Source organism: Motacilla alba, chromosome 4 (assembly GCF_015832195.1).
Source record: "Motacilla alba alba isolate MOTALB_02 chromosome 4, Motacilla_alba_V1.0_pri, whole genome shotgun sequence".
NCBI lineage: Eukaryota > Metazoa > Chordata > Aves > Passeriformes > Motacillidae > Motacilla > Motacilla alba.
Window position 1 is genome coordinate 47,260,324 of NC_052019.1, and position 23,461 is coordinate 47,283,784.

Genomic DNA, 23,461 nt, shown 5'->3' on the forward strand with positions numbered 1-23,461 from the left:
CTGTACAGAGAAAACAATTTATTCAGCTGTGGAATGAAAAGTCTAAATGAACTTTTGTATCTAAACCAGGCTGACAACTAATCCTCAGCAGCCAGAAGCAGTTTCATGTCACTTCAAAACCACGTTCCAGCAGTATCTACCACTTCTTTGTAGTTGTATGCACTGAGAAGCACTTGGGGCTCGCAGCTTTTAAAACTTCCAGGATGAAAATTATTTCCCCTCTTTTAATGCTGATCTGTGCAGCAGGAAATAAAAATTCACCAAAGCAAACAAACTCCCTGTGCACTCATCTTGGATGTTGAAATGGCTGATGTCAGCTATTAAGACTGATAGTCTCTGACAGAAGAATCCTCCAAGCAGCTTTTGGGGAATAGCCATTTTTCATTTATGAATTCAAACCATAGAAACAAAAGAAGTTTTAAGACAAGTTAGCTAAATTATAATTTTGCTGTATTCCAAATTCTTCTATTAAAAATCCAATAATTTTTAAACAATTATTTTCAGTTGACATATGCTGGTGTAACGTCTTCAAAAGTGCTAATTTGCAGGTAAGTTTTCAATAAAATGCAAAGGAAAAGAAAAGATCTGTGTGTGCCTAGGTCTCATCACGAGCATTATTTCATAGAGGGTCATTTGGATGTGAAATTACTTACCCACTGTGATGCAGCAAGGGTAACTGAACCCCTAAGAAAAGATTAATTTCCCTGGGGTACGATTCAGTGTCATATCCTAGTTGGCAACAGTGACTTCCTTAGTGTGAGACTGTTACCAATTATTAGAGCCCTCAACACAGAAGATTTCAAACCTTACAGTAGGACTAGCAGATGTGTTCACAGAGGTGAACTTAGGGCCTTGCCTCCAGAGCAGCTGCCAGCAAGCCAAATGCAATGCCTCTCGCATGCCATGCACCAGCTCCTGCACTCCTGGGGGAACAGCAGTCCCCAGCTACCCTGGACAAATGAGCTGCTGAAATGATCTGTCCACTTATCTTGACAGTCTGAAACAAGATGCCACTACAAAGCTGTATATTAAACTGTAACTGAGAAACACTCTGGGATAGAAATCAGATCCAACAGCCATGGATAGTTTCTGAGAGAGGGTGCTGAAGTCACAAACTAAGCTTTACACTATTAATTTGTACTCAGCTATGTTGGGAAAGCTCCTGATGAGAAGGAAATAGAAATAGAAGTCTTTCATAATAGGTGGTTTTATGCCAAAAGATTGAAGCAAATGACTCAAGAATACATGTGCTAACTTGAGGCAATTTTTGATTGTATTTAATGCATTACCAGCTGCAAGGAATTCAATTTTCTCCTAATCCTGAGTAGAATCTCTGTCAGCGTTTAAGAATTCTGAGGAAAGAATGAGTTCTACATGAATTGTGTTTAGCAGATGATGATTGAATACAGTACATGTTGCTTTCTAATAGGAATGCTAGTTTAATCTTCCCTCTCTGCAGTTCTGGAAGTCAAAGAACAGTTTCTAGTCTGTTAATTTATATTAAGTGACATAAGAACCTAAGAATTGAGAGTGGTGAGGCACTGGTTGAAGATGCCCAGAGATTTGTATCATAAGCAACTGTTCCCTAGAAAGAACAGGAATCTGGCACACTGAACTTTGCAATCAAGACTGACAGCGACTGCCATGCCTAAAACCAGTTATAACTGCCCTGAAATTTCTAACAGTACTGAACATAAAAGCATTTGCTAGAAGCACAGAGCATGCTCACGCAAAAAACTTTTCCTATTTAAATGTAAGCATGGACGTTTGGAAAGTTTAGGAATACTCAAATGGACATGGTGACAATCTCAAAACATTTGGAGCCAAGCAAACTAGCACATTTTTATTATGTTCAAAAAACCACTTTCTCTTGTTTTATCTATCAAATCTATTCAACTGTCTGTAACCACAGGGGCTGTATTTTCAGGAGGAAAACACATTCTTGCAACATGTTTCAAGCTTGTTGTGGACTTCACCGTTAGAAAGCTTTATGGCCCAAAAGGCATAAAGGCAACTAACAACTCAATCAATTAACACAACACTACATCACAAAAACTACAGAGAACAACTCCTCACCTGGCAGTCTACTACCCTGCCACACCTGTCTGCTCCAGTTAAAAGAAAAAAAAGTTCAAACTTCTAATTTCTCTAGAAAGCAAGTCTGAGTGACATAGGATGGAAAAAGGGAGAAGCAAGTCAGGAAAGGCCTGACCAGCCACAATTTTTTATAAGTAAACTGCCTCAGCTACTCAAGAGGCTGCCCAAGCAATACTCACACTGAACTCATACATACTCAAGACCCCCTACAACTGGCACAGAGATTTGCCTTTGTTCAGATTCCCCTTTCCTGTCTCTCAACTTTTTCAAGACACTTCAAAGAAGATCAAAAAGCTTGAAAGAAGTGCAGTTGTTTAGTCTACAGAAGAGAAGATAAATGGGAGACCTGGTCTTGTTCTTCAAAGACAAAGCAAGTTGGTACGAGAATGGGACTAAACTGTTCACCAGGTCTGATGCAGACATGAAAAAGAAAGCAAGATTTAAGTTTTGGAAAACTTTCAAGTAAGAGTAATAGACTGAACAGGCTGCCTTTGGAGGCTGTGGAATATCCATCACTGGAAGGTTTTAAAAACAGGCTAGGCAAACATCTGTCAGAAGTGATTAAGTTACAGTAGATGAGATCTTCTGCTCCTCTTCTGCTAAGTCCTTTTGTTACACCCAGTATTACAAACCCAATCACATTTCTGTCTCTTACATGCCTGTGTTTTATTTAACTTAAAAAACCATGCAATAAAAACCTGCCCTTCTGTGATATTTCCACATATTCAAGTGTGTTTATTTGGGACAACATAATAGACATGAAAGATTTGTTAAGTGTAAAAGCAGGATAAAGAAACCACCTGTGAAGTAAAATACCAAAGTATTAAATTTACACTCACTCTGAATAAACTGACCTCTAACATCATAATGCAGACGGCACTACATTTTTTTGTCCTCCAAGAGAAAAAATTGTTCAACTGATGACTTACGGATCTGCAGTCACTTCAAAATTTTCCTTAAAGGATTTTTTTTAAAGAAAGCACTTTTCCCCAAGCACAGAGAAATATAAAATTCAATATTACAAAATATTAATAGAAAAAAGACATCAGAAGGCTGCTTTGAGAAGTATCCAAATATGTTTTAAACTATACTAAATTATGAGTAGGGACAGCTTCCACCACACTGGAGGAAAAAAACCCATTGGAGACCTTTTTCCTCCCCCTGCTGTTTAATACTAATGTAACCATGGAAATGAAAAATAAACATTGATTTCCCCTCACCCCCAGCATGACAGGATATCTAACAGCGGAAATGCTTCTTGGTGAAGGTAAGAGCCGTGCAGGTAACTGCTCAGGAGAACACACGGGTTTCTGGGGGTCTCTGCTGGACTGACACACAACTCATACCACTGCAAGAAGGAAGAGGTGCTGTTTGCTTTGCTCACATCTGATGTTCCTACCGGCTGCCCTCTGTGCTGACTCCTCACTTTTGTCTGTGTTGGCTAGCACTTGACCTTCTTTAGGTTTTAGGTAGCACTCCCTTGGAAGAGACAACCATGAATTAATAGCTGTGACATAAAGCAATCAGATAATAATCAGAAAAGTTAAAAAATATTATGGTCAATACCAGATTTGTCTTTCTGCACACCAGACCAATCCTTCTAATGACAACTGTTTTACATAATTTTATTACATAGGTATTTCCAAACTATGCTCATGGGAACTTGTAAGGTATGTGGGATTTGCAGGCACACAAGAACTCAATTCTTCTTTTCATTCTTGGTCTAGACAGGTCTGGGATAACATTTATCTCCTATTTTGCATCTCAGTATGTGTTTTTTCTTGTCAATTCAAGATCCACCCTTCAGTGTGATATCAAGCTTTTTCACAGTAATATGACATAGATAAAATTATTTATTCTACTTCAATGGTGAAAAGGGCAGGGAAGCTGAGAAACTGAGAGGACTAGGGAAAATCCATAGACTGTTTAGCCCTCCTTCAATAAAGAGATCCTAGGTTAACTTGCCACTATTAAATTCTTACTAAATTAAAGTTACAACAATATGAAGGCTATATCATCAAAGCTTTCTGCATTAAACTTATTTTCAGATAAAATTTTGAGTGTTTTCCCACTCAAATATGCTTCATTATCAGAAGCACCAAGTCTTCAAGGCTCTAGGCAACTCAAGTCCTATTATTCCAATCTGATGGACAATTTTAAGACTTGCACATTTTTTTTTTAGCAAATATCCTTTTTCATTTGATACCATTTTCTTCACACAATCCACTGCTTTCAAACTGAAGAATGAGAAGTTCTTTTCTTCCCTCTTTACATTTAAAGGTGTAAAATAAACAAAGAAACCTAGAGCAATGTATGGAAAATATGCATATAGTAACAGCAGGAAGGAGACATTCTGGAGCACAAATTTGCTGAAACTAGTTTTAAGAATAATTTCTGCCTTCAACATCTTGGACCTTCAGGATTCAGCGCTGCTAAAACATCAAAGTAACTCACTAATATATTGCATAATGTTCTCATAATTCAAAATTACTGCAACAGGAATATATTGTTAAGGAGTGACAGGGTGCAGAGAATATATTATGATGAAGCTGTATTGATAAGCAATGAAGCTACCTAAAAATATACAACACTGCCCCCTGCAAAAATTAAGTCAAAAACCCCAAAACTAAAACCTCCACTTTACCAACCATTTGTCAAAATTCTTTCTGTTAGCCATTTCTAAGGCCTCAGCAACATCCAGTATTAAAAACCCAGACTTTGGTTTTGCTTAATTTTATAGAATTTGGGCTTCATTTTCAACAGGGTGTAATAAAATTTAAACATAACTGGAGGATAATATAACAAGTGAATGGCCACGACATTCCAAACTGGGAGGCTGCATTTAATCCCTACTGCCTCCCCTTACTGCAGATTCCATCTAAGTATCCTGAATCCCAGAACTATTTGTGAAAAGCAATGACTTCACTCAAAAGAAAACAAAAATCTCTTGAGTTAAAGAAACAGAAAGAGCAAGGAATGCAAGTGTTACTCAGTTTGCAGTAGTATTGCCTTTATTTTGCCAGCTGCTAAACTCAGCTCAAAACCGCTTATTGATGAGGTACAGCGCTATCTGACAGAAACAGTACTGATATATATTGATTTAATACTGATAGATAGCACTACCTGATAGAAACAGTACTGATACATATTGATTTAATACTGATAGATACCCAGTATATACAGTGCTTCAGGAGTGGTGCCATACACTGGGGGGCTGTGGACTGGCAACATAACCATAAGCTCATCCCCATCGGTCCAATGCACACATCCCTGCATGGAACAGGTGCTGTATGTGAAACCTTGTACCTCTGCTGAGGATGGACCAAATACTGGGTTATACTCCGTTCCTCACTCAAGGAAGGCTATGCGAGAGTACAACGGCACTTAAATAATTAACCAGAAGTGAGGCAGCATCTATATTTCCTTTAGTAATAAGCAAACCCCAGTGGACATTCCCGTGCATGCACTTTCCAGGCTAGCACAGCATCCCCCCGCACAGCCCGCCACCCTACGCCGCTTCCAAACGCTCCTTCCAGTGACAGCGCTGAATAAAGGACCACAACGCTTTGAGATGAACCGCTTTGAGATGAACCCCTTTGAGACGAGCCGCTTTGAGACGAGCCGCTTCCCGCGCGGCCGCCTCCTCCCCGCAGAGCGCGGGACCCGCATTTGCCACGCCGCCCTACAGCCCGAGCGCACGGCGAGCCCCGGGATAACATCCCTGCGATGAACTGAACCACGGCCGTGACGCCGCTTCCTGCGGCTCGCCGCTCCGATCCCGATACTGCGATACTCCCCCGCGGAGAGGAGTATCCCTACGGGCACCGCCACGGGACATCCGCGCCGCGCCGGCGGCTCGCAGCAAATTAACAGCGGCAAATTAGCGGGGCCCCGCCTGGCTCCCTCCCACCCACCGCAGGGAGCCCGGCCCGCGGGGCAGCCCCGGGGCACCCACAGCGCCGTTCCCCAGCGGCTGGCGAAGGAGCGCCGAGGCGAGGCCACCGGAGCGCGGAGGGCGCGGGGAGGGCGCGGGGAGGGCGCGGGGAGGGCCGGGCCCGCGGCCCCGCCGGGACACTCACATGAACCGAGGAGCCGCCGCCGCTGCCCGCCCGGGCAAGAAGGACCCGCTGCCGGGGCCGCCCCAGCGAGTGCCTGACGTTTGCAAGCAGGCGCCTGGGAGTCTCGCTCCCCTAGCACGCACGGGGCTTAGGCGCCCGACGCGTCCTTCCCGGAGCACTGTCAGAGCACACACACACGGGGGGGAAGGGTGTTAAAAATCTCTTTGTTTGTTGTTTGTTTGTTCATGTTGGGGGGTTTTGCTTTGTTTTTCAATAACCCTGGAAAAAAAAGAAGGCACTGTGCAGGTCACCCCTGTGGCCCTACAGCGAGCGCTGGCGGGGAGCAGTGACATCACTGGGGGCGGGCGGGGCGGGGGCGGCGGCGCTGGCGCAGGTACCGCAGGCTGGGGAGCCTTTGCCTTCCTTCTCTCCCGCTCCTCCGCCTGTCCCCGTCCCGTCCCTCCAACTCCACCCTCATCCCCACTCCTATTTCCCCATCCCCTTGCTCCTTCCCCCTGTCCTTGCCCATTCCCACCCCCTTGCCCATCCCCTCCCTCTCCCCGGGGGTCTGTGGCCGGTGAGTCTGCAGCAGCGCAGGGATAATCAGGGTGCCCAGCATTTCTGTGAGTCCTTTAGAGAACCGGGTGAAAGCGATTTCTCTGGTGCCGGGTTTAGTTCCTGAGCAGACGTGTGTGTCGGATAAATCAAACGGTGACAAACCTGATTTTAAGTCTTCGTTAGGATAGAAGACTTCTGATGAAGCAGAATTCAACTTTTCTTCAGTACCTATTCTGCATTTTAATAAACTTTGTGAAATCACTCAGTTTCAGGGTTTTTTTGTAAAGTAGCAACACTAGTTAGAATTGTGTATTCCATTTCATTTATTTTATCAAATTAATATTTACTGTAATTGTGGCAGGAATATTTTAAGACTTAAGAGCAAAGTTATTCTGTGGAAGAATTTCTTCCTATGAAATGGCCCACTTTGTTTAACATACCATGATTTAATGGAAAAAATGTTAAGTATAGGATGTTTAGGATACCTGCTCTCCTGAAATTGCTCTCAATTGCTTTAAAAATAAATTAATAGCAGTATAATTATCTTTTAATTCAGAAAAGCTGCCTTCATAAGGTAAGGAATAGTTACACTTGGAGTGCTCTGGAGGCATTTAAGTAAGTAGGCATTTCAAGTTCCTAATGGAGCTACTTGCCATTATTTCTGCGTGTGGGTGCTTTAGAAATTTATAGATGTTTTTCACTGGATGGACTTATTCAGGTTGGTCTCTCTGTATGTGCAATATTTGCTTCTGAGAATCAGATTTGTTACATTTTGACTTTGTTTTTTCCTAAGGGCAAAGTTCTTAGCGTCCCTTAACTCAATCACCTCAGCACTGCTGCAGTGAAGAAGTTGGAAGTGATGGTTCTAGAAAAGGCTGACTCCTGAAGAAAAAACATTTGTTCTCTGACAGCAGTAGATATTCGGAGGAGCAAATAAATTGCTCGATAGATGGAGGTCCACTTTGTCACTTTGTATTTTATTTCTCATTTTTGGACATCAAAACGCTACCTACTGCAAGATTTTCAGAATAGTGCTAATCTGAATATTGAACAGGAATTTCTAAAGGTTTTTTTTTTTTTTCTGATTTTGCTGAGAATGTTGGTGAGGTTTTTTGTGTACTATAAAGGTTTCTAAGGGGGATTTGGATGAAGGTAGGGAGCTGGGGAAGGGCATTCAGAGGTGGGATGCAACAACTCCACTCCTGGATTTCTAATCTTTATGCCAGGCATGTTTCACAGATGTGACAGACTGTCTCTCATATATGGGATAAATGGTGCTTTGGAAACAGTGACTCAGTAATTTTAGATGACACTAATAAGACAAGTCTTCACTTCCTCTTCCATCCTTGCTGTTTTGGATTATCCTAGAATAGAATTGAATTTCCAGAATTCAACCCCAAAATTGAATTTGCGTTAACTGGTTCTGGTGTCAGTTTAAAATAACAAACCTTTCTTCTTCTCTTCCTGTTTTTATTTCGTAGTGATGGAGAAGTTCTGCAGGATATAATTAATTCCTTCAAATCATAAAATTAATGCAGTATGTGTCTTTTCTATACAGTAAAAGTGAGTTTCAGGTGTAGAATTGTGTGCATTGAAGTAAGGACAGTGTGTAGCACTCTTCTCTGTTTATAGTTCTGCCAGACTTTGATGTGGAGTGAAAAAAGAAACAAAAAACAAGCAAACAAACCCCCTCAATTTAAAAAAAAAAGTTAGGGAAGACCTTTTCTCAGTTGAACTTTTAAAATATCTACAACCATTCTTTTTGAATTTAGAAATGTCAGTAAGTTACTAGAGAAGTGTTGAGACTAAAAAAAATTTGTTTAAAAACCCCCTTTCATTTAAGCTGTAACATGTATCCCTTTCTAAAGGTGGTGGAAGGTTTAAGTTTGGGAGTTTGGGGTTACTCTTTTTTTTTTTTTTTTCAACTCAGTCTCTGGAATTTATGTAAGTTGAGAATTAAGGAGGGACCAGAGTTTGACTGTGAGGGTAGCAGTTGACAGAACTGGCTGCTGCTATCAGAGAAAACCTTTTTGATTGCTTTCATGGATTCCCTGGAATTAGCTCTGTAGTAAGAGAATGTGTTTTATTGCGTACCTGTTGAAATTCTTTATTGATTCCTTTAGGTGGGCAACAGGAAGGGCTGTTTGCTTATCTCATGCTTATCTCTTGCTTTTTGCCCATCTGGTTTCCAACCAAAGAGGGCGAGTGATACATGTGCAGTTGCCTACTTGAACAAACTCCAGGTGCTGTGATTCCTCCTTGTAAGCCAAGTGATCTGGAATTCAAGAAAAGTTTAATCACTTTAAGTGGTTACTGAATTGATGGGATTTAACAATTCTTTTTATTAAAATTCCTTTCTAAGTGTCAGCTGAATGCAGGTACAATATATTAGAGAAGTATTATCTGACAGTATTTTTCTCCAGTAAAAATGAGGACATTTTACCTCACTAAATATATTGTACACTACATATTCACCTTCTTCAAACATGATGCATCTTGCTGTTAGGCATAATCTTACTCCTCCTCCCCTCCACTCTAATCATAATAACTTGGTTTTCTTCTATTTTAGAGGAAGCATTAGAGGATCATTGTGCCAAGCAAGATTATAATTGTATATATAAACTAAACTATTTTTTCTAAGTTTTTAGTATATACTTTCTTTCTGATGTGGAGTAGTTTATTTGGCAGATGTTTTTACAGGAATGGGGGTTCTTCTTATAAATACAGACTTACGGGTTTTCAATTGGAACCTGCTGCATGCCAGTAAATCTTTGTGCTTGCACTCTGTCCAATTGATGTCTTTCCAGTGGAAAAATCTAACTGTAATGCGCATTGTTCACATCCTAAAATAAATCATCTGCAAAAAATTATGAAATATTCATGAGATATGAAAGTATTGTATCTTTATAAATAAGACTTGTAATGCAATTACTAATATAAATATTCCAATGGTCAAATCTGTTTCAGATTTTTCTTGCTTTTTTAAGTTTGATTCCTTAACACTATACATTCATATTCAATATGATTTATTTTGATATTTATTAGAATGTAAAAGTACATATCTCATGTTTGTGCTTCTTTGGGGAAAAAACCCACAAATGACGTCAGTCTTTTATGTTTGCTTTGTATCCTAAGTTGGACTCTGTTGGTTAAAACAGAAGGTATCTTTCATAATATCCGTTTGTATAGACCTAGTAAATATGTTTAGTATATAAGGATCTCTGTGCAACCTGTATAGAACTGCTGTCCGGTGGGATTCACAGATAAATTTAGTATTTTTTTTACTGGGAATTTTGTGCTTTGGACAAAATTGTTCCCTTAGGAAAAGAATAATTTTGAGACCAAATTGCTAAGTCTTCTGTTTCTCCTGTGTGACTTCCTGAGGGGGAAAAAAAACATCTTAATTGCATTATTTTGTAAACAACTAGTAACTTGAATCTGTATCTTTTGATGATAAATTTTTACTCTGTGTTCTCTATTGAAGGAACACAAATTGCTCTGAAGGACTTAAGATTGTGTGAAAAAGATGTTTCCTTTAAAGGACACTGTGATGGGTGCCTCCACCTTCTTTGCCTCAGCTCTGCCACATGACGTCTGTGGAAGTAATGGCCTCCCTCTAACACCCAACTCCATAAAAATTCTGGGCAGATTTCAAATCCTGAAAACAATCACCCATCCCAGACTTTGCCAGTATGTTGACATTACCAGAGGTAAACATGGTGAGTGTCTGTTTAGCAAGCAAGTTTCTTGTATGATTGCGATTTTGGGTTTGGGGCTTTTTTGGTGACAGTATATTTTAAGGTGACCAAGCAGAATACTGCCTTCATAGCACCAGCAAGTGGCCAGTTTTCAGTCCCAAAATTCCTGAATACCTTTGCTATGATTGGTAGTATTGGCTCTTTTGCTTCTTTGTAGACTCGAAGCAGAGATTAGTTGTCTGTCCTGTCTTCTTGTGTTACACTAACAGATAAGAGCTAAGAACTTCGCTATTTTTATACCTCACTGAAATTCCTGAACGTAATTGCTCTGCCATGTCTTTGTGTGGAATATGGAAATACATGGTTTTTTGATGGTGAACTCCTACACCCATGTTCTGATGTTGTGAACATTTTCGTCTGATGATTAGGCTTCTTGTGCTTGATTTTCAGCTGGTGTTGTCATCTTATGTCCTGGCTGCAAAGTTCCTGTGTTATTATCTTTTGATTTCTTTAAGATTTCTCCCACTAGGGGTTACTTTATTCTAGTACAGGTTTGAAAATGTTTTTTCGGTACCTGTTGTCACACTTATTGTTAGCTCAAATAAAACTTCTGTTGTTTCTTTCTGCTCTAGATAGTCTGTTGCAAGCTCAGCAGGACTACAGCACTTAATTTCCACAAAAAGGCTGCAACACCTGTGACAATTTAAATCATTGCCACCTTTAACTTTTAAATCAACACTGTTCTCATACAAAAGTGCATTGTATGTATTTGATTATCTACAGGCTCTCATAAAGTAGGGCAAGTCATTTTTTTCCCTTTCAGAATGCAGTATGATGGAATGTTTCAGGTTTTTTACCAAATTTGGATATTGCCAACTCCAGATACTGAAGTATTCTATGGGTCAGGGAGTTCTTTATGTGTTTTCCTTTGCCCTCAAACATGCAATTTTTCACTTACACAGGCAGGAGGTCTAGAAAATTTAATTATTTTTATTTATATTTACTATTACTACTTGAAACAATACTTGGGATTTTCTTACAATATTATTTAGGATGAAAGGTTAGGAAGTATTAGCTAGCATAACATTTAATAAGTAAAAATAAATAGTAAAACATGGCCTTTTTGATTACAAAGAGAAAATGACATGAAGATTTATGTGTGTGTGTATAAAAATGAAGGAAAAAAAGTCATTCTTATAGTTGAAGTAACTTGAAGGATAGTAAATAAAATGTCTAACCATGAAGTCAGGAGAGTGTTCTGTTTTAACAATGGTTAGAATGGCAACTAAGAATTTTGATATAAGATGGGAAATTCGGCAGCAAATTTTATCATTTTGATACTGCCAGAACTTCCCATGTGTCAGTTCCATGCCTAATGATTTCATGTTTGTGGAGTTCTGCTTGCAAATGTCAGTTTCTACTCTTGCAGAGAAACGTGAGAGCAGACTAGGAAAACAATGCAAAACTAAATTAGATGTATAAATTCCCCCACAAAAGGCTTTCAAAGAGGGAATATTATAAAAACCAAGAACATTCAAATGGATTTTTTTTTTGTAAAATTAAACTTCTAAAAAATCTATGCTAGCTTGGTAGATGACAATCTCAAAATTTTTCTTAGGGGATTACTGGATGCGTGGATGGTTGGATTGACAGTGCTTTGCAGCAGGAAACTGGGAAGATAATTTTCTGTATCTCATAAACAAAAAATAGTGGTGTTATCCATAAGCTGTACATCTTATAACATTTAATTATGTGTCATTTGAAGTATTTTGACAAAAATACTTCAACAAATATAAAATACTTCAACATCTGTCAAATAGGTAGAATTCAACAAAAATACTTCAACAAATACTTCAACATCTGCCAAATAGGTAGAACAGGAAGTCTCTACTCTCAGAGTTTCATTTGGATTCCATTCCTCTTATGCTTTTCTCTTTTTTTTTTTTTTAAATTAGAGAGACTGGTTGTGGCAGCTGAACACTGTGAGAACAGTCTGGAAGATCTGCTACGAGAAAGAAAGCCTGTCAGGTGAGGTGTGAAGCTAACTCAAATCTATTCATCTATTTCACATATCATCTGTGGCAAAATCCTGGACCATCTTTTAACTTTACTGGTTTAGCTAAATTTTACTCTGTTTAAGTTTAACCTAAAGACTTTGTTTAGCAGATGAAAAATATGCGCCCAAAGTGGGAGTACTCATTTCTGTGAAATTTTGTTATGGGGAACTTGCATACAATTGAAAGAAATACTTTGTGACTCAGAAAATACTGTAATTTTGGGGTTTCCTTTTAAAAATAAAATCAGATCTATGAGAGGATATGGAACTTTCTAAGAATTAATGTGAAGGTTAAGTCTGCTAGGTGATGAAATACAGCTTTCACTAGAACAGATAAATTAATAGATTTCTACAAATAAAAAACACACACACAAAAAATTCTATCGTCTAGAAAGTGAACAAGATATCAAATAATATGACCTGTGTTTGTGTTAGCATTTTGTGAACTTGGACTTGCATGACAGTGTGTGTTGCAGAGGGCTGTAGCTTGAGAAATGTTAGGGAAATAGAGCTTCCATTTTTTCTTAAGATAAAGAGGTATTAGGTGTAAAGGGTTTTTCATATGTGATATATTATAGTTTTTCACAAAGTTTTGCGTCAGGTTCCTATTGTGCAAAGTTCCAGAACAGTTAAAGCATCAGGAGCTCCTTTCATTCCTTTTAAATTCAGTTCTCACACTGTTCTTCTTTGAGCATGTGTGTCTTGGTGTCAGATGAGAAGCAGCCCAGACTGCCTGCTTCCTTCTAGACTGTTTTGGAGAAAGCTTCCATGTAGCTGTTTTAATTTGCTTTGAATTGCCTGGTGCAGTATACTCACGTAGATTCTCTGACAAAACTTCCTCAGATAGCAGATGTGCTCTATATGCACATCCATTTTGCCCTTTTATACCAGCATGTCTTTTGTGGCCTCCAGAAGGATTTTTTTAGGTCTTTTTAGATAGGTTGGTAAGGTATGCAACTTCAGGTTTGGTGTGCTGAAAGAAGTTGTTTACTTAGTTTGTGATGTTAGCTCAGCTCTTTGGGCTGTGGCTCTGTTAAAAGTAGTTGCACAAAGCCTGGCTTTATTTTTTTGCTCTTGCCTTGACAGACTTTTTGCTGTAGTAAATTGTTCTACTCTCAGATCTTTTTTTCTTAATGAGCCAGTTGGGATTTCTTCTGGAATTTGTAACACTTGAGGATAAGGGCTACAATATAGCCTGTATGTATGTATACAGTTTTTAGAGACATTAATGTTTTATCTACTGTGAATTACAGTTTTTGCAGTAATAGCTAAAGGATAAATTGTGTTCTCTTCAAATGATGTTTCTTGCAAGACTGGCATTTTCCTTTTCCTTTTATTTTTTTTTATGAAACCAGAATTTTTTATTCCTGTGGAGACCTAGAAACTTCCAGAAATAAGTTGGGAGGACCAGTTCCCACTTATTGGTTATGTGATCTGTCTGTATCAATTACCTTTGGAGGAAATATTTGGCTTTTTTATGAATTCTGATTACATTGGTCAGTGATAGCATAGCTGATGCGTGTGCTATTGCAATTAATTTTTAAAACTGTTTATGGAATGTGAGAAACTGCTCCTCTGGTTTCCAGATTAATTTTCCTTATGCTTGCCAGTAACCTAAGCCCTTTGCACCTGTACTACAAGCTGATGTAAAGTCAGCAGGAAATCTTCTATTATGTCAGTGCTGAAATTCAAGACATTGCATTATGGACAGTCTATCTTTCTGTACATTTTGGAAAACAGGCCATACAGCTGTTTGGTAATTATTTGCAGTTAATCTTGTCTGAAGTCATGCATCAAGGGTAGCATACATTCCTGAATATATTAATTATATTTTTTAAAAATGTGGCTATGTTCTTTCTTCAGTTATCTTCAGACTTACCACAGGTTTTCTAATTCTAATAAATCAGCTGCATGTAGGGGCCAGCCAAATACTGGAAATTAGAACTTCAAGTGTTTGCTGCTGTGTTCTGTCACAGTGCAGAAATTAATTTTACTGAGCATCCCATCAAACATTTGCTAGAAATTGGAGTTGTAACATATTCAATAATTCATTCATTCATTATGTAACAATACTGGGTCAGCAGTCCTCAGGAATTGCAGAGATTGTTTGTCATTGTCCTCAAAGTTGACATGCTCAACTTCATTTTCCAAGATTAATGCAAGTAAGTGTTTGGTAATTTTGTGGCCAGATTATTTTCTAGGAATTTCTAATTCCTAGAAATCTGTGGCCAGATTTCTTTGAGTGTTGCCTGTTTGGGATCCTGGAATAAGCACCTTCTGCCATAAGAACTCTTATCAGGTAAATTTCAGGAACTCTCAAAGGGAGGAAATGAGTGTCAGCTTTTCACAATTCTTACCACAGGTAAGCAGGTACTGAAAAGGAATTTGTTACAACTCTCTAGTGTTTTGGTTTTCTTTTTTCAGAGGATAGCCATGTGGACATATTAACTGCAGTTAATGCTTCTAAAAGTGGCATTAATACAAATTTTCTTTACTGTGCTTCCATTGGGCATCACAGTAACAGCAGGGGAGCTCTTTTGGAGTTGTGTGATGCAGGAAATTCAGGCTGCAACCATGGATAAGAGGGTATGATAAGGGTGGGATTAGAATTTTAGTCATTGGTATAGGATAAGAATTTTAGGCATTGATATCCCATTTTTCACCAGACTGCTGCCCACTGTCTTCCCTGACAGAGATTATAGTCCAGGTCATTGTTTCCTGTTTGCTTATTCTCAATTTAGGATCCTCTTTCTTGTTGTGCTCACTGAAAGGATGCATCTAATTTCAGTTTATAACAGTCACACTAGTGCAAAATCAGCTCTCTGAGGTATGTTCAGCAGTCAGGTAAATGTTTTAAAGGCTGACAATTTATGTACAGTCTCACAAAAATAGTAAATACCTGATTTAAGCTCACAATGGTTTATTGCTGTTCAGAGATTTGAAAATGTGTCTCAGTCTAGCTGGTTTCCTCTGTCTTCCTGTGCATACAAGGATTTTTTTTCTTGTGAATGAATTGAAAATAAGTCACAAAAAATTATGGTGGGTAGATGTTTTATACTTTTAACAGTCTCAATAAAGTGGCAATCAAAATTTTAGTTTTTCCGAGTTGCTAGTCATTAGTGTTGCTACCAAAGATCAGAATGTACATTTATCTTTAAGGTACTCCATCTTTTAAACACATTTCCAACTACTCCTTTGAGATACCTTTTCCAGACAGTGTTAAAGGAGTTATTTTCTCTGCTCCTGTGCTGTTATAAAAGGAGTTGTGAGCATTTCCTTTTCTGTGATGCTTCAAGTGTGTTTCTTCTTTGAAGAAGTTGGTCTGCACTTGTATTCATAACAATAAAAATGCCAGAAAATACTGACATTCAGCAGACTTTTGGCACCTACAGTAGTTTCTGGATTGGTCTTCCATTTGTGGCTTGGACAGTCTAAATCCATTCCTTTCTTCAATAAAGTATAGTTGTCATATGTTTTGAAAGTCATGGTATTGAAAAATTACAAGTGAACCATCAGATACAAGGTATAGTTTGTTATACATGGAACATTTGATGGGAAGCAGACTGTGTCTGCAGCTGTTTACTAGTTTGGAGAAAACATGATCTGATGGATTCGGATGAGTACATTTTATTTGGCTACATTAAACAGTTGTCTGTTCGCTGATTGGACTAGAATTCTTTATGCCATCGTTGCTGTTAGTGTGCTTTTGGTAAACTTGAAGTGAGACTGTGGTACAGAAGTTATTAGATGGGGAGGAAAAGCAATTTCTGAGTAGCCAGGCATTCTTCAAAAATGTTTGTAAAACAGGTGCAAGTCATCAAAAGGCCTAAGGTTTTACATGACTTGACTTGAAGAGCTGCATATGAAAAGAGTTTTAATGGGCTGAGTGTATTCTGCTTTGAATCAAGTCTGTGTTGGAATTTCACATGAGAAATCCATATATCACAATAAGGCTGAATTTGGCAAGGATAAATTATGTAATAGTAAAATGAAGTAGCATTAATAAACAAACTTAAAGGGTTTTTTTTCCCCTAAGCATTTGTGAAGTTCTGTAGTTTGGACATTTAGTGTCTGTAGACTTTTTCTTTGCTTTCTTGATAATGCTTTACTTGCATAGGTATGATGAAAGGTTATCTGTTAGTCTGGAATTGTTTACATATTGTCCAATTATGCTTTTCTTCATATAGAAGCACTGGTTTATTTCTGTCAGTAATTTTTAGCCTGACCGCAAATCTTCCTGTAGCATTCCTTTTAGCATAGGTTGTCTCCTGTGATTGCCTTTACTCTCACAAGAAAACAATTGTTTGGAATGGAAAAGGGGTGCAGCTTGCATGAGGCATTAGAGGTGAACATTGTTCCTCGAGATGTTTGAGGGATCTTTTTAGGTATGGAACCAAATTCTTTGCTTGCATATTTGGCTGTACTGTTTGATGGCAGCACAAGGACATTTCAGAACACATATGTTTCCTCCTTATATGTGAAACATAACAGTGAGTGCATGCTTGTTTCTTATCTTGTCTTCCAGGGTGGGGGAAAAGTGAAGAATCCTACTCTTTGAGATTGATAGTGTCTGCCTCTTGCTATTAAAATGTGGATGTGATAGCTGTGTGTAATTGTTCTGGTTTCAACTAGGGCAGAGTTAATTTCCTTTCAGTAGCTGTTCCTGTACATGTTTTGGATTTGGAATGAGAGTGCTGTTGATAACACTGATGTTTTGGGTTTTTGCTAAGTTGGGTTTTTCCTTGGCTCATGCTTTGCCAGTGAGGAGGTACACAAAAGAAACTGGGAGGGAGCAGGGCTGGGAGAGGTGACCCAAACTGACCACTGGGATGTTCCACACCACATCATGGGCAGCATCAGCTGGGGAAATTACCTGGAAGGGAGGCCAGCCTGGGTCCGGGAATGGGGGCTGGCATCGGTCAGTGGCTGGTGAGCAATTGCACTGTGCATCACTGGTTTTTCCCATTTCATTACCAATGTTATTATCATTTACCATAATTACTGTATTTTACTTTATTGTCAATTATGCCACTAATCTTATCTCAACCTACAAGTTTTACTTTGATTTTTCTTCCCAATCCACTGAGGTGTGGCGAAGAGAGGAGGTTGAGAGAGTGGCTGCATGGTGCTTAATTTCCAGCTGGGCTTAGACCATGACAATATAAAGTCTGTAGACAGGGAAAAAAAGTATGATTATTTCAACCTTTTGTTCAACTGTGCTTTTTCTGTAGTTCCTTGTAGACACTTCATACAGATTTCCGTGCTAAAAGCAGTATTAAAGATCTTAAACAGAAGATGAGTTATGCTTAGTTAATTGAGAACAAAAGTACTGGGGAGTTTTGTGTCTACAGTTTCTAGTGAAAGAGAATGTTGAGTTTCAAGCAAAAAATACTTTCCTCAGTTGGAGGGTGGCTTCATCCTGCAAAGATATTTCTGCAAGGAATTGTGTAAGGGTCATGTTAAAATTCCATTCTGCATTAATGAGCAAATTAGTACTAATGAGCTAATGGCTGAAAACCCAAATGTCAAAAGTTGTACTGTGAAAATCTTAGGGGATTTAAAGCACATTATTAATCCAAATGTTGATTTATGATAGTTGTGTTTAGCATAAAAATTGCTGTAGACTGTGAGAACAAGATGTGGTTAATATATGGTTATTCTAACAAAATGCACTGTTTGACACTTCATCCTGCTTCTAGAAAGAAAAAAAAACGGAGAGTGAGCACTTGTTAGATTTGCTTTATAGTGCATCTTTCTAGAAAGGGACTTCATTTTCTTAAATGCAAGTTCTTGCTTTTGGACTACTGAGTAATGTTTTCAAGGAAGCATTTGTCACTGATTAGGGATCAGACAGCTGGTTTAGTTAGATGCGTTGATATGCTTGCAAACATCTCTAACGTCATTGTGGTTTGAGATTTGTTTCTTCTGTGCATATGGTTATTCTCTTCTTGGGTGTGTAACTAAATAGGTACCAGGGCATTGGCACTGTTGTCATGGGGGTGTTATGAAGGCTGGCAGATCAGGCTAGTTTAAAGGTTTCATTCATTCATTAGCAGTATGCGTCTTACTAAAGGTTGGCCCGTGCATATCTGTATCATTGTATCGTGCATATCTCATCACTCTGTACACAGAACTGATACTGTAAATTAGCTGTGAGTATCCAGTACCACAGGACTGTTGCTGTGCAGTCCACAGTGGCAGCTGTGGCCCTTGTTGGTTCTTAAAAGTCCAGGTGGTAAAGCTCGAGAACCCTTCAAGCAAAGCATGAACTGATCTTTCTTCTACTATTATCTAATGCCTGATATTTTTATATAATCAGCACTGTCCAGCCCCTGCAAAGTGTGATTTCCTGTACTTCCGGTAGTGCTTATTTAATGTTTTGCCAGTCATCCTTCCTGTGTACTTGGGAGTATGTCCTGCATATTTACAATTGGTTCTGCTTCTCTTGCGCTTTAGTCTTGCAAATTTTGATGACTGGTTTTCTCCTACATGCAACTGCAGCCCTCTCTCTTTCCCCCTTTGGTGATCACATTTCTCTTGTCCCTTTGAAGAAAATTTAGTATTAATTGTATGGTGACTGATAAATTCCTAATTTATAGGCACAGGCATCTGCTTTGTCTACACGTAAGTTTATGGTTACCTCTCCAGATAGGTGTTTCCTGCCTCTTGTGATGATGTGTACTGGTTTATAGATCAAAGTGATGTACTTCCTAGCAGCTTTTGCAAGATCAGTTGTTAGCTGTGAAATTCCTAGCAGCACCACTGCTTATTGGCCTAGTTGTAAAGTCCCTTTGATCACTTGAATTTGTAGGCTGCTCTTCTTGAAACTTGCCGTTCTGTTTCACTTTTTAGCAATGTCTATACCATTGATACAGGAGTCCAGATTTTTTGAGCTAAACACTAAAACATAACACTAAAATATTTTGACCTTAGATATTTAGATTTTTTTTTTTAATATGTTATGGCCAAGTTATTTGTTAAAGTAACACTGTTGCAACATGTAATTTACATAGAGTGCCTGGCTTCAGGAAACCTGTACAGTGTTGCAAGACTTGCTCATAGCTTTAAAAGTTCTGTTGAAATTTTTTTTGAATGGGGAGAAGGGGCTTTAATTAGGAAAGTGGCTTGTTAATAATGCTTAATCCTCTCATAGAGATGCCAACAGAAATTAATTTTTAGAAAACCAATCCTGTCTGACTGCAAGGAGAGCACTGTTTATTGATAGCTAGTCATGATTTCTAGAGCTGTCAGTTCAGTTTATACTGCCACACAGCTGCAACAATGTTAACTGCATCAATAATTACCCTTCATTTTCAGCTTTTCTTTTAAAATTTTTCATTGGTCAGGTTTTTCTGATCCACCTAGGGCACCACAGTAAGAATGGGGGAATCTATCTCCTTGTATGATGAGGTTAGGGACCCGTCACTTCTTTTGCAGTGTGGAAGAGAAAGTCAGTATGGCTGATGTTAAGTAAAACTCTATTCTCATGCCATAGATAAAGGTCTTTCTTAAAAATAAAGTAAAACAGGCAGTTGTATATTATAACCTCAAATGGGAGAAAGAACTCCTATGATCTTAAAATGTCAGATCAATACCTTGCCCTCAGTTGCAGCAGGGAGAATTGATGGAGTATCAATCACAATGTATGGCTTTTTAAAGGTGCATATGTTTGTTCAGAGGAGTCCAAAAGAAAGCAAAAGCTTTTTGGAGATCTGACTTCAATTGATCTTAATTCTACTACTTTTTATGAGATCACTCCTTTTGGAGAAGGAGAGGAGAATGTGAGATGTGTTGGTTCCTTCAATGAAATTTTGGCCTTGTGACACTTGGTACATGTATATAATGCTATTGAAGCTACTTTTTAATGTATTTTTTGAGGTCATTGTCTTGTGTTTCCCCCATTAGGTCTTTTTCTTTTATTGCCACCTGTGCATCTAGTTCTATTGTGTTACTCAGAGTGCTTAGTCAGTGATAAGAATGCTGAGTCTCTGATTGGGTCTTAACTCAGAGCTACTTCACCTAATTTTTGTATCTAGTGATTGAAATAATTTATTTCATTGCACTTTTTGGTCCAATGTAATGTATCACTATTACATGCTTTACATATGAGCCAGCTGAGGCTAAGATGCAAAAAAAAGCTTTTTCAAAGTTCATCAGGGGCAAGATCAAAAACTAGGAATGTGGTTTGTCTTTCCTATTCTGTGCATAAAACAGGTGGCACTAGAAGTTTCATTAAAGTACAACTTTATAAGGTGTACTTACTTTTCAAAACTGCTTTTTTCATTTGCTCTCCCTTTTTTTTTGGGGGGGGATGAATACTGAATGTCCAAAAGTAATTAAGGTGCAATGTTTGAAAATTTTTGGTTTATGACTTAAACCATTCAAAGTGATAATGAAATGAAAAATCACTGGTCTGATAAAAAGTGTTGTGTTCAATCTGCTCTATATATAAAGTTGTTCTTTATCTCTGCCTTCATCTATTGTTTCATTACTTTTATCATACATTACAAGTTGAGACCTTCATAAAAGTGTAACATTGTCTGTGTTGCTTTTAAAATCATGCTTGCAGCTTAGAACTTTAAAAAAGGAATGAAAGGGCTTTCTGAGTTTTCTCAGGTGAGCGATGAACTTGTTGAAGATATCCTGTGTGAAATAACCTTGTAAATGAGTTAGAGACTTCTGAGGACTCGGTCTATAAAATTCTTTTTTTGTGTGTGTGTGTGTGTGTGTGTGTGTTATTCTCTGTTTGTTGCATTCCTTTCCAGTTCATTTCATTCTGGTAATGTGAATGCATTTCCAAGTAAATTGGCAGTGTTTATAATCTTGGTCCCCAGTGCCATTTTTTAATCAAACACATAATAAAGTGCTAAATAAACCATTCCCACCTGCATCAAACTCTTTATGTTCTGTATAGGGTATTTTGTAATTTATTTACCCAGGAAGACCCAATTTATCTGCACATCTGGTTTTCAACCCAGTTCTGCTTTTTATCCAGTTTTCCAGCTGGTTGATTGAGGAATAAGGAGGTCAGATGGCTTTCTTGAGGTCAACGTAGTGATTGTCTCAGCTGGGATTATACCCAAACTTTATCCTTTGCTGAACCATTTGGCCACACCACTTCTAACCAGTCTATCCACATTGTTGGCAGTAATGGAACTAACTGCAAATGTCATTTTCTTTGTTTTATAGTTTTGCTTGTATTGGAATATTGTCACTTTTATGAGTTCAGAAACATTACATCTGTTCACAACCTGGTTCCCTTTCACTTTGAACAGACGCAATTTTTTGTGATGAATCTCCTTCCTGGATTCCAAATGTCTATTAGTTTCACAAGTTCAGGGCTAGTGATTGATGATGTTGCTGGTTTGTGTTGCTCGGGTGTGCTTCCTCAGGGCAGATCCTGTCTGACACTCTGCTTTGGGAGAGGAACCCATGTTTTCACTCCTGTGTATCAGTGCTACAAGCTTCTTAAGACTCCTGCTTGTGAGGTTCTCTTCCTTTAGAGTTTACTTTTTACAGGAATATGACAATGTTAGAACAAGGTGCACAGATTAAATAAAGGACTTACTTAAGCATGCATTGCAGTGTATGTACCTGTGAACTGTAAGTCTGAGGAAAGAGACTCAGAAACATGGTATCATCAGCATACTCTTACTCTGGTCTTGCTCTGCCTTCCTAAGAGAAGTCAAAATTATTTTGGTTCCAGTTTTTGTTACTGATTTTCTCTTTCTTTAAATCGCCACTGCACTGAATAAACATGACTTAGTACTAATCCACATACACATCCCTTGTACATACAAAATTACAGAACTCTGTGTAGTTCAGTAGATGATGAGGAGGTTTGCTTTCTGATATCAGTCCTGTTTTGTTTCCAGATTCTGGTAAGGCCTCTGATCACTTCACTTGATGAAACATTCTTCTTCAAAATAGTCCATAAAGTACTGAATGTACTTTCCAGGCACAGCTTTCTTCCTTCTAAAAACTGGATTGGGAGCTCTGTGTTGACTGATACACAAGCATAGAAGGAAATTAAATTTACAGCTGTCCATAACCAGTTAAAAATACCACAAATACATTTGTAACAGCCAGAAATACTTCTCCTTTCCTCATGATTTTGCTCCTTCCTTCATTTTGCTCCAGCCTGCTGTTTTTGCTCCTGTCCTGCTGTACAGGTACATAAATGTGATGGGTTGACACTGGCCAGATGCCAGTATACCTATGAGAGATAGTGGGATTGATGCCCACATTCTTCACTAAAAATTAATTATTGCAAAATCAGCACAATCACTATGTACTGATTACCTACACTGTAATAGCTGCCTCTGCATCAAAAGGGGAGATGATGTAGTCTAGAAAGTAGGACAGGACAAAGTAAGAAGACAGGAATATCTTTTGAGATACCCAATTACTCTTTTCATATTAAACTATTTTACTGTAGCACTGAAAAAATATGGAGAAGATGTATTTCCATTTAATGCCATGAATGCACTTCTCTTAAAGATAATGGAGTGAATTTCTGTGCAGATTGGCATTGATTTTCCTTTAAACTGGAGGGAAAGAAACTTGTGAGAACCTGTAACTTCCATGATATTGACATGAATGCTGAAAATTCATCACTTTGTTGTTTCTTTTCTCACGTTGGAATTTTTTTGATCAGACAGTTTAATAAGCCAAGCCTCCTGACCCCACCCATCTCTGATTTCCAACTGTGTGATCTGTAGTCCTCTTGTTCTTCAGTATTCAGTATGTCATGCATGAAGTAGTTTTTATTTTCCCTTCAGCAGTCTGTGGTGTATGTAGCAACTACCATGCTGCTGGCTGTCAAACGCATTTTTCCACAATTGCTTTTCCTGCTCCAGAGTCAAGCAATGATAAAACAGCAAGGAGATTTTACCAACAGAATTCTTGATGGCTGTGGAATGCCACAGGATCTAGTAGATGATATTACCAGACATGATGCTAAGGAGGCAAGTTTTTGTTTCACCTACAAGAAA

General features: G+C 38.5%; 2 protein-coding genes across 4 annotated transcripts in view; one reads left to right on the top strand and one right to left on the bottom strand.

The window, feature by feature from the left end:
* Nucleotides 1-6,271, bottom strand: part of AIMP1 (aminoacyl tRNA synthetase complex interacting multifunctional protein 1) — a 31,719-nt gene extending 25,448 nt beyond the window's left edge. Inside the window, exon 1 of the mRNA XM_038135824.1 lies at nucleotides 6,177-6,271. Within this exon, the coding sequence (XP_037991752.1) occupies nucleotides 6,177-6,178 (2 nt within the window). The 5' untranslated portion in view covers nucleotides 6,179-6,271. The remainder of the gene's footprint in view (nucleotides 1-6,176) is intronic.
* A 248-nt stretch (nucleotides 6,272-6,519) lies between these two features.
* TBCK (TBC1 domain containing kinase) overlaps nucleotides 6,520-23,461 on the top strand; it is an 87,412-nt gene continuing 70,470 nt past the window's right edge. The window contains exons 1-3 of one of the 3 annotated variants that reach the window (XM_038135066.1): nucleotides 6,520-6,549; nucleotides 10,198-10,432; nucleotides 12,367-12,439. In XM_038135066.1, the coding sequence (XP_037990994.1) occupies nucleotides 10,240-10,432; nucleotides 12,367-12,439 (266 nt within the window). In that variant the 5' untranslated portion in view covers nucleotides 6,520-6,549; nucleotides 10,198-10,239. The other 2 variants (XM_038135067.1, XM_038135068.1) reach the window with 2 other exon arrangements.